Genomic DNA, 12,003 nt, shown 5'->3' with positions numbered 1-12,003 from the left:
AGACAATGAAATAGTAGAGTCCACATGTCAAAGAATAAATACAAAAAGTAACAGAAATAATAATGTTAGCATTTCTCAACCATTCAAATACAACTATACGGTGTTAGGTGATATGACGATTGCCGTAGGAGTCTGACACTTTTTGAGGTATCGAATTCGAGACCAGTCATAAAAAAAAGGACTTTTTTTAGTAGAGATTTTTTACGGGGTTTTTTAGCCCAATTGGCCCCTAAACTTGTCATGGTTTTACAAATTGCCCTTCAAACTTTTAATTTTCACAATTAAAGTTGTTAACTTGTAACCCCTTAAACTTGTAAATTTGTTACAATGTGTCCCATTTTAGTAAATTAGCTCAATTTTTTATTATATTTAAGGATTAAAAATTAAAAAATTGAAAGATTCATGTTACTTTAAAATTTTTCGATGAACGTGCTTTTTAGATATTAATCTAACATAATTATTGTTAAAATGTGATATATTATAACAATTTTATAAATTAAAAGAGTAACTTATCGAAAAAAGTTTTAGAGATAATTTGTTAAATTATGATATATTTAGTGGGTAAATGTGTTAAAAATCCAATTTTCTACCGATAGGATTAGTTTATTGCAAACTAATTACAATTACAACAAATTAAAAACAGACTATATGTCTATCTATTCTGATACAGAAATCAAAGATTAGATGCTATTCCAAAACGTTTGCGAGATGCCCTGCGAATTTGAAAGTTTATGAGAAAAGAAACAAACCCTAGCTTTTAGGGATGGTTGCAATGGACGCCAAGGACATTCTGGGCTTGCCCAAAACCGCGATTCCGATACCGCAAGAGAAGAAATCACGGTCTCAGAAGGACTCTCAGAGAAAACCAGATGGAATTTCCAGGGAGGTATGTATCAAATTCTTTGTCTTTGCTTAGGATTTCTCGGAATCTTTCTGGTTTGTATTTTAGCAAATTGAACTGAAAATAATTGTTGTTCAATTGTAGGTTTACGCGCTCACAGGTGGTATGCCACCACTTATGCCAACGATAGACTCGTCCCAATTGAAGAAACGCCCGCCAGTTGATGAGAAGGTTGTTTGTTCTTTTTCTTATTTCTTATTATTTTTTTTTTCCGGTTTGGTTAGTGGTTTGAACTTGTTAGAAGATAGTATTTATACGGCTTTGTGATCTTACTAAATTGATCAGCTTAGTGTTCTTAACAATATGCTCTGTTAATTTTATTCCGTGATTATATATGGTTTTAATGAAGAAATGTTAATATCATTCTTCCAGATCACTTGGCAGTGGCTTCCTTTTACAAATTCTGCTCGGAAGGATAATTTGCAGCTTTATCACTGGGTGAGCCTGACGATTATTGTTGTTTAATTAGGATATCTTGGTTACTAGTTGAGGGTGGTGAAAATTTGTATCTGTTACTCTTAATCCACAGTTCGTTTATTTGTTTTATCTGGGTTTTTTAATCCACAGGTTAGAGTTGTAAATGGCGTACCACCGACGGGTGACTATTCCTTTGCCAAGTATAACAAGGTATCAAAATATCATTTTTATCTTTGTAACAGTAAACTGTGAAAAAGATATCTTGACCGTTTTCCCATCATGGTTGGTGTATTTGATGTTTTGCAGTCCATTGACATTGTCCAGTACACAGATGAGGAGTATGCGAAACATTTGGCTGATCCTGTAGGTATCAAATGAAGATTAAATGTATATAAATACCATTGAACGTGTCTTTTTTTGTGATATACCATTTTTTATTAAATATCTTATCCCATTTTTGTATATCGTATCTCTATTAGAGTTGGACCAAGGAAGAGACAGATCGATTGTTTGAATTGTGCAAACAGTTTGATCTCCGGTTCATTGTGATAGCTGATAGGTTCCCATCATCTCGCACGGTGGAGGAGTTGAAGAATCGCTATTACAGTGGTATGCCAACTGTCATCTTTTCATTGTATAATTTGTATTCATTATCATGTTGTTTGAATGTATCTTCCTTATGTTTATTGTCATTCCATTTTTGTTTGCAGTATCTCGATCTATATTAATGGCTAGAGCTACATCTCCTGGAGATGTTACGGGGAACCCTCTTGTTAAGGTGTGAGGACTGTATGAATTAATATTTACTTAATCATAGGTTGCAGTTTTTTACTCAAGTAATTGTCTTCTTTTTGAGGTCTATGATACTATACTACTATTCTAATCTAGTTTTTTAATTGTCCTGGATTAGGAAACTTACAATGTCTCACAAGAGAAAGAACGCAAGCGAGCATTATCCATGGTACTCTCGCAAACGAAGCAGCAAGAGCGAAAAGATGCTGAGGTCTAACTTTGTTGGTCTAGCTTTGTTTTGTAATCTTTGAATAATTGAGTTGCATAGTAGGTTCTTCAGACATTTATTGGAAATTGATTTATCAAGAAAAACTCATGTAGTCTCTTCTTCATTTCCTCAGATTCTTGCGGATGCAAAAAGAATAAGTGAATCGCGGGTGGCTGCCAGGGTATGTCACCAATTAGATATTTGTTCGTGTTTTATTTATTCATTTGAGCTGGTCAAGCTCACGACTGTGGTTGGAGTTCTGGTCTTCATACGGTGGGAATGGAATTACAATATCGTTCATAGAAAATATTTTTTTCCCCTGGAGTGCGGAGCCTGGTGACTAAGAAAGAAATTGGTTTGCGCTTGAATTGAAGTGATGAGGTGTGCCTTGCTTGCATGTTTATGTACTTTATGTTTTTCTCTTTTTAGGGCGCTGAAGAGTCTGAGTTGCCTGTTGCTTCAAGTGCTGGTCATGACAATGCTGATAGGGCTGATGTTCCTGGTGACACTGTGTCACCTTCTCTTAATGTTCAGCTTCCATCTGCAGCAGTTGCACCTTCAACATTGATGGCAGACAATGCCGCAACTATAGCATCTTTGCGCATGGTATGTCTGATGGCTGGTTTGGCACATATGTTCCCTCCCTTGTGTTTGTGTGCGCGCATAAGATGTTGAACTAAATGCTGCCTTGCCATTAGATCATATGAATAACTAACTGATCTAGAAACTTTACAGCTTCGGGTGTATCTGAGGACATATGCACTTGACCAAATGATACAAGCTGCAAGCTCATCTGCTGGACTTCGGACTATCAAGCGAGTTGAGCAAACTTTACAAGATCTCGGGGTTTGTGCCTTTTTCTTATGTACTTTCTCGTCTTGGCATTCAATGTATGAAAGAGCTAGAAAGCAAAGTGTCTCTGGTTATTCTGGCTGCTTAAGAATTGCTATTGAGTATTTCCTTCCGAAGAACAACTCCTTTGAATCTTTAATTATCAACGATATAGATCACTCTTCAAAACAGGTTTAAAATGTTGTCTTGATCTTTACAGGTTAATCTAAAACCAAGGGTTCCAACTAAAGCTGTTTGTGCAGAGCATCTTGAATTAAGGAAAGAAATACTCACTCTACTCAATCTTCAGAAACAGGTGTCACATGCCCTTGCTCTTCTTTTCCTTGATTCTGCATGCATATGAATGGATTAAGTACGATATTCTTGAGTTTCTCCCTTATTTCCTTTTCTCGTTATCAGTTGCAATATAAGGAGGCTGAAGGTTCGTCTTTTCGCGATCATCCTTACGAAACGCCAGGCACTCCAAAGGTTAGCTTCCTTGTTTATTAAGTAGGCATCTTTGGCATATAGCCATCGGAATGCTAGTTCTTTTAAATTAGTTTGTCGCCGTACTAATTATTTTGATACCATGTTGTGGATCAGGATCGGATGTTTGTTCCCGACTCGATGAGTTTTGGAGGTAAATATGTCGAGGACTATACAACTCTTGCTCGTAGCCTTACGGTGTTTGTCCAGTTTCTTGCTTGTTTGTTTCTGGGATTATTTAATATATCTTTCTACTGAACCCGTGTAATTTTGATGAATGTCAGGAGAAAGGGTTGGTAAAAGGGATCAGAAACGCAAGGTAAATGCTCGTTTTCGTTCAAATGTATTGTTTTCTTTTCATTGCACCTTTCGATGTAAATTAACATACTTCCGAGACCTCTTCAGGCACCTGGAAGGATATCAGAAGCTCCATCGTCGCCAGCCCAGTCTAAAAGGCCTAGGAAGCTCAAGGCATCAGATCTATAGTCTCAGATGTGTGAAGGCAAGAACAGCTTCCAACTTAGCAGAATGCTCTAACAGGTTATGCAGGTTGCCAAACTTTGCGAGGAGCTTTACTGAAATGCAGAGTTCCGAGTTGCTAATTCTTCTAACAGTAGTGAAATATGTACAAGAGTTGCCAACTGGCGCCCGCATTAGGAAATCTTTAAGTCTTGTTGCTTTCATATTCCAATTATATCGAATACCGTTCAAATGATGAATATTTTTGGGGGGTTTTTTTTTTTGGACACGGATTTCTCTTTTTTGTTGTTAGTAAAGTTAACCTATATCTCGTCTACCAATTCCAAGTCATTAACAATTATCAATTTCACGAGTGTAGTAACTAGCATTACATCTTAGTTAATCTGGTATTCTGGTTCGAGTGTAGTTACTAGCATTTTCCTTCCCTAAAATGTCAAGAATGATATGCTTACACAACATTTAATAATAATTTTTTTTTCCAATTGTTTTTCCCTCTCAGTTCAAATTGTAGGAAGATTGGGTTATTTCGCTTATCTGAAAACTATTCGGCCTACAAATGCATGTCTAGTCACTTCACCAAAAAAAAGAAGACAGAGAGAGATGGTAGGGCGAACACCCCGTGATTGAAACCCAGTTTTGGATCAGAATAACAGCACAAAAACAAATTCTCAAAAACTAAAGTATCAGATTGTGGAATCTAGAAAGAAAAAAAAACAAAAAACAAAAAAAAAACACAAAGGATAAGTTTGGTTGGTGAGTGGGTGAAAAAAAAAATACAATACAATTTAGTTAGAGACTTTGAAATTTTAACAGGGGTGTAGAAAGTAGAATGTGGGTTGGTGTGAAAAGTAGAAGGGAAGTAATTTAGTTGTAGGGATTTTTTTGAAAATTTATGAAGGAAGTAACAAGTAAAATAGAAATAATTTAAGAACGTGTGTGTAAAAAGTAGAATGTGAGCGTCAATACATATACTCTTATAAAGTTCTCTAAAAAAATATTCAATAATTACTCTTTATCTTTACGTTGTGATACCTTCTTACAGGTGGCCCATAATGTTATACAAAATAACTAATCCAATCGAAGTAACTGATTTAACCAACAAAAACTGCACCAAAAATAATAATAATAAAAATTTAGTGTGCTTGTGAACACTTTAACCATTGCCATTGAGGAGTTTGCTGAGTGCCTCTACTCTACCACGATAAAGCCACTTATTCTTGTTGTACAGGTTTTAAAAGCAAAAAATTAATGTATAGAAATCCCACATCGAAAAGGAAGCACAAATTTGTCCGTTCATGCCTGTATATATTGTGATTACTCATTAATCGTTCCTTCTTTCTCTCGCTCTAATGATTTCTTGTGCTTAGTAATATTTTGTTTTTGGATATGTGCTTGAAATAAAAATTGAAAAATAATGAAGGACATGCTACAACCCGTCGATTTCGAATGAGACCGCATTATGCCTTTAGCATTTTTATTTGATTTTTTTTTTTTTTTTACAGTAGTAGTAAACTCAATTGCTGACTTTTGTTGTATTTGGCAAAGTTAGCATTACAATTAAACTGTACCGAAAAATCGTGTGGTCGTTTAATGATAAAGGACATACACCTCTTCACATTCATTTTGGCAACTACGCCCAAAGATATTTAAAAATGGCAGCAACCTCAAACTATTTGAGAAATTCATTTATTGCTCAAAGCTTTTTGAGTTGTATCGTAACTAGGAAAAAAAAGAAAGAAAAAAAGACGACATTATTGAAAGTTATTTACCAAGTCTTTTTTGGGCTAACTTTTTGGTACGTTGACAGGTACCTTTATAGCCGAGCTAAAAAAAAGAGTTGAAATTAGAGAACAAATATCTATTACTTAGTAGCCCCGCCAAGAAACAAGGAGCAAGATGGTGCAGAGCTAATTCAATATGTACAAGTCCATAAGAGTCAAATTATATTGGATAAGCTACGTTAGGAGTTAGTCAAGACTATATTATTACCCTTCTACCTTTACGTCGTGGTACCTTCTCTAAAAGTGGCCTATAAGGTTATACAAAATGACTAATCCAATCGAACTAATTGATTTAAGCAACAAAAACCGCACCAAATCAAGTGCCGCTGGTTAAAAAGATGACCAAAAAAAAAAACAAAAACAAAAACGTTCTCATCTCAAGAGTGTGGTTTTGAAACCTTTAACCATTGCCTTGCGGAGTTCGTTGAGTGCCTCTACCACTATTCCATACACCTACTGTATATTTTATTTTCTTTAGTACCTAAGATACTTATTCTAGTTGCACAGGTTTTAAAAGCAAAAAAAAAAAAAGTTTCTTTTTTAGTTCTATGAAAGACAATGCTTCACACTTGCAACACTGGCAGAATTAGACAAACTCTTAATTGAGATTTGAGTGAGCATCACAAGTTATTTTCATGTAATATAATAGGATTGGATTCTCTTTTGAATATATGCTAGAAATTAAGTAAACAGCCACAATTTTCCAAGGGTTGAAGGCTCATAATTCCATAAGGAGCTTTATTTATTTATTTATTTATTTAAATTAAGAATGAGTAATGGCACATGTCCAAGAGGATGTAACATCTTTTCCCTCTTTTCATCAATAATTTGAGATATGTGTATACCATACAGCTTTTTGTATTCCACTTAAGGTCATTCATCTTATATAAACGAGAGAGAGCAAAAGCTGCATTAATAAGAACTAATAATGATTGATAACTACTTAGAGCTGTGCCTGCGCTTCCTCTCTTCAGACAATCTTTCAGCAAAGCTACATCAACGTAAGATCACAAAATTGTCAATTACTAGGGTGCTCATTATTTAATTAACAGAAAATTAGTTCAAAATTAAAAAAAAAAATGAGAGTACATATACCAAAATCTATTCAATATGCTTTTCTGGTTTCAAATTTCATAATAAGTAGTTTATGTTTACCTGATGAGAGCAGCTTTATTATTGGTTATTCTTTCACTTTGATTAGCAGACAGAGACATATCCAGAGTCACTATGTCTGGCAAGCCAGTCTCTGGATGAGTCATTGAAACAGAGCGAGTAAGAAGATTATTCCCAATACTTTTAAGCCTCTCGAGATTTTCTGGACTTGCATCGTCTGTTTTCACCTCGTCGGCTTTCATTGTGTAATCCTACACGTAGAGGCCATTTTTACATATACGTGCATGACATACCAAGATATACTTTATTTATTAGGTATTTGACAGTCTAAACGCAAAACTTATACCACGATGACACTTCATGCATGATATACCAAAAGATATACATGTACATAAAATGTACAATAAAATGAAAAGGTACTCTATATTGACGAAACTAAATAAACATTTGACAGTCTATACGTAATACTAACATGCTATTTTTGCATACCGTACCATATATAAATGTGTGTGTAAAATACATATACATAATATATGTACCTGGATTCTAAGATAGTTATGTCGAGCATTGTGGTTTCCCAAAATAAGGGATGTGTAAATGTCTATCATGTCATCAGCTGCCCTAAACATGACATCAAACAAAGGCGACAACCCCTTTTCGAAGCTGAACGACCAATCTAACAGGCCTCCGAGGCCAATATTATGACCGCTCCGTTTTTCAGCTGAGCCAGTTCCCAAAGACAGAACTAAAAAGTTGTTGTCATCTGGTTGAGCACTGTAGTTCCTACCATTTTCCTTCTCTAAAATCTTTGTTGCTTCACGTATTGCTAGCAATGTCTAGATAAACATGTGTCAAACAAAGAAAAAAATAGATTAACAATATAATTCTTAAAAGGAAAATCTCTTGATAGCGTTAAAAAAAAAAAAAAAAAAAAAAAAAAAAACTCTACTAACACTGTACAATTTTTTGAACCGTAATATAAAATAAGTGAAGTATATAAATTCAACGAAACTTGATGAAGAATTTGAAAGTCTAAAAAATATTTAATTGTATCCTACAAAGAGTTCTCCTTTTGAAAATCATCAAGATAAGAAATGGTTACAAGTGTAAAGAGCAAAAACAAATTACAGGGTTGTTGGCAGCAATTCCCCCATCAACAAGAACGTGTTCTTTACCATCTGCTTCGAATTTACTGAAAGGGAAGTAAGAAGGTGCTGCTGATGTGCTCACAACTACGTCTTCCAATTTTATCTCTGAGTTGTTCTTTTTCGCCTGCGAATTTTGGCAAAACAAATTTACCATTTTCAAGCATACCCGAACCCAGAACAGTACTACTACTCTTTACACAAGTGTATATATACTATTATTATACCAACAAAGGGCTACATTAATACAAATCATATGTTAGTAACACATAATAATCGCACTAAAAGTAAGCTAATTCCCAGATAATTCATATTGATACGTGATACTTGAGGTCAAAGAAACTTGTGGCATGCAATCGTAAATGTCGTTTATGTACGTTTACATCACAAATACATGCCAAAACTGTAAAAAGAAACTACACGTCGTTTTAGGTAAAAAGAATGAACGCAAGATGAAATTGTTGCTCAAATTAAACGGCACGCAACATGTAGTTTTAAATACAAACTTCATATGAAAGTCCTACTTAAATACAAAAGAGACGTTGCTTATTATGTTTCAACTCACAGGAATTAGAAAATGTCATTTAATAAGAAATTTCTAGGTAAAAACGGCATGTCGTTTGTGGGTAAGAGGACCAAAGCAAAATAGATGCGAAATTAAAGACTTATATAGCATAATACAACGAGCTAAATGATATACAACATGGGAAACAAAGAAACGACATGGATATGACAAATGGAACTTATGGATATCGAAAAAGCATGCATTTGAGTACTTACTATTTTGACCGCCATTATATCTCATACAACATTTAATGGTACCTAGATTAGTGGCGCTTTTTGAACGCCGTCTTATACATTTAATAGCGGTCGATTTTCTAGTAGTGAGTTGTTTGTTGTGACAAGTCTAGCAACTTAGTAGATTAACAATATTACACACACACACATCTCCACATCTCTAAGTGTCAGATCATTAGTAAATCAACTACTAGATAGAAATATATAAAAGAAGAAATTTAACGACATTTAAGGAAATTGACCATCGGATTGACCTGTTGAGTAGAGAGGATGATTGGACACAGGTCTTGCATGTCATAAGCAGGGATTACAACATTAGTGAGAGTGTCGGCCAAGAGTCTGGCCCCACATATTTCTTTGATCTTCGTACGTAGGTGAACCCCATCATATTCTGGTGCTTTGAGCCTTGTGAATGTCCACACTCCCGCCATTACTATCTGCGAGACGATCTTACCAAAGACCCCACTTGGCTCTCCCCATCCATTGATCTGTTGTGTGGCCAATTTAGCCTCGTTGGAGAATATTTTTGGACCTTCTTTAAAGTAGAACTTGTTGATGTCTTTAGCTGGAATTGGACGACCATTACCCTTACCATTAGCTGGTGTGGTGAGCATGGCCGTCACTATTCCTCCCGTGCTTGTCCCTCCGATCACGTCGAAATAGTCCGCTATTCTTGCTTGCGGACCATCAAGTTTCTGCTTGTAATTTCATTAAATAATTATTAGAATGCAATGATCATCATATATATGGTCTATATATCCATTTGAGATTTTAACTTTTGATTGTATGTTACATTTTCTGTGAAATCTCAATAGACACCTGATCAATATAATTAAGCCCAATAAATTTAGAGTACCGATAAACTCTTTGGCCTTCAAAAATATGTGCAGTTAAAAAAAGAGCCAGAGGGTGTTAAAAAAATAGAGGGACAAAAAAAAAAAGATCAATTTATAAATTAAGAGAGTTAAGACTAAACAATAAATTAGCTTGTGACTTTAGTGCATAGATTCAAGCACACAATTAAATTGAAGATTAATGGATGACTGATAATTTGATTGTATGGATTGAAAAATATATGTTTTTAATAGCATTAATTGTTAATGAGGTTATATTGTGCAACCTTTTCATTAAATTAAAAATTCACAAAACATATCAAGTTCGAAGCGTTAAGAAAAAGCTATAGTGAGGTTTTTATGATTCGAATAATCTCTTATGTTTTAGTACTATTTGATCAGTGATACTATATAAAAGAAGATCACTTACCTGAAGCTCTTCTTCGAGGAAGGCAAGGATGGTGCCTGGGATAATACCTCGGATTCCGCCGCCATCAATGCTGAGAATTGTCATTAGTTTTCCATTCGTACGAGGTATTGACTTTTGCTTCTCGGCAGCCATTAGCAGAAAAAAAATAAAATAAAAAAATATATATGTATAGCAAATGGCTACTGAGAAATAGTACTATAGTAGGGTCAATGCACAAGAATATTAGTGGGAACTTTGAGGAAGTTGATACTTATATTTATAAATTATAAGAGCGTGGGGACAAAGAGAGGGCTTGATAAGATTTAATATTCTTTGTTTATCTTAGGCGGAGAATAATATTATAAGGATATTTTTAAGTTTTTGTGTTTATATTCTTAGTTGAACCCTACCCAGTGGCCTTTTCTCTTCCTTAACGGTTTGAGAAAAGCACCTGGCACATTTGGTGCCATGTAATTACTTTAATGCCCCAATATTAATTCTTACGCATTATGTAAGCTAAGAAAGGTAACAAGAGTCTTATCTTCTATAACTTATAATCTTGAAAAAATAGAGAATTTATCTTTGAGTGTATAAGTCTGAATTTTTACCCTATTATTTTTAATAAATACAATTTTGTTAGTGTAATTATTTAACTAAAAAGGTATATGAACCAAGAATAAAGGGTAAAAATCTTGACTCATGCACTTTTAAAGGGTATTTGTCAAGGTTACCTTATAATTTTTAGGATACATTCAGCCCCCGTTTGTTTTAATGGTTTAGTTCAGTTCAACTCAGTTTGAACGGTGAGTACAGTTTAAATTTATGTTTGGTAGGCAAGCAATTCGAATTATATTCACTATTTGAAATAAGTTAAAATGTCCAATTTAGAGTTTAACTCCCTCCTAAAGTTCAACCGTTGAGTTTTCAGTTCTAAGTTTCTACAGTTAAAAGCACTCAAAAAATGTTACATCTAGTGTTAGAACTTTGTGTTGGTCGCCCGAATTGAATCCGGGTGCGGAAGCGCGGTGGTGTGGGGAAGAGGCGGATCGTGTACAACAAAAATTTTCATAAAACTTTTGAGATACTCTATAGATTATATTAATTTATGCACGAATAAATTAATCTCATTAACTTATATATTTCAAGAACTCAATTAGGAAAAATACCTGGAAGCCGACTCGGATGATAACTTGAGTTCTTTGACCACGAACAGTCCTTGCTCCAATCTTTGTGTTTAGAAAACCAATGTCTTCCACGTCAATTCCTAGAATCCACGAAGACGTGTGTGTGGGCACACATGAGACAAAACGGGTTACAATAAACACTCGAATTTCCACAAACACCATCGCATGCACGATGTGAAACTTTTGGAGAAAAAATTTTTCCTTCCTTTTTCTCTTGAGAATTTCGGCCAGCCTTAACCCTTAGGGCTGAAAAATTGTTTTCAAAATTTCTATAGAGAAATTTCAGCTACCTCTAAAATTAGGGCAAAAAACCATTCCGAAAATTGTCTCAAAAATAGTATTTATAGAGTAGAAGTCAAACTTCTAGAAGGAATCTAATCTCTATCTCCAATTTGAATTTCGAACCAAAATTCTCCTCTATCCCTTATCCCTTGTGGCCGGCCATGCTAGGGATTCCTATCCCTGTGTGTGGCGCCAATACTGGATAGGGAAGGAAGAGAAAATCATCATTTATCCTGTAGTCCAATTTTGACTCAAATTCAAATTCCAATTTAAGTCAAACTTAAATTAATTTGAATTCTAAATTGAACAACTTATCAAATAAGTTTAAATGGATAAATCTAGA

General features: G+C 34.7%; 2 protein-coding genes across 2 annotated transcripts; one reads left to right on the top strand and one right to left on the bottom strand.

Moving 5' to 3' along the window:
• The first annotated feature begins 673 nt into the window (after positions 1-673).
• On the top strand, positions 674-4,633 carry LOC21401738 (SWR1-complex protein 4). Its single transcript, XM_010096105.2, has 16 exons — positions 674-886; positions 986-1,072; positions 1,274-1,339; positions 1,469-1,528; positions 1,625-1,681; positions 1,798-1,927; positions 2,029-2,096; positions 2,229-2,321; positions 2,452-2,499; positions 2,748-2,924; positions 3,054-3,164; positions 3,370-3,465; positions 3,570-3,638; positions 3,753-3,789; positions 3,920-3,954; positions 4,041-4,633. Exons 1-16 carry the CDS (start codon positions 764-766, stop codon positions 4,119-4,121), a joined length of 1,338 nt encoding a protein of 445 aa, XP_010094407.2. The 5' UTR covers positions 674-763; the 3' UTR covers positions 4,122-4,633.
• A 2,488-nt stretch (positions 4,634-7,121) lies between these two features.
• LOC21401737 (patatin-like protein 3) lies at positions 7,122-10,347 on the bottom strand. Its single transcript, XM_024164275.1, has 6 exons — positions 10,216-10,347; positions 9,207-9,647; positions 8,138-8,281; positions 7,549-7,845; positions 7,222-7,260; positions 7,122-7,142 (listed from the first exon to the last, which is right to left on the bottom strand). The coding sequence occupies exons 1-6, from the start codon at positions 10,345-10,347 to the stop codon at positions 7,122-7,124; spliced, it is 1,074 nt and encodes a 357-aa protein (XP_024020043.1).
• Positions 10,348-12,003: the final 1,656 nt, after the last annotated feature.

This window comes from Morus notabilis, unplaced genomic scaffold, assembly GCF_000414095.1.
Source record: "Morus notabilis unplaced genomic scaffold, ASM41409v2 Scaffold227, whole genome shotgun sequence".
NCBI lineage: Eukaryota > Viridiplantae > Streptophyta > Magnoliopsida > Rosales > Moraceae > Morus > Morus notabilis.
This window is presented reverse-complemented; position numbering and strand designations above follow the sequence as displayed.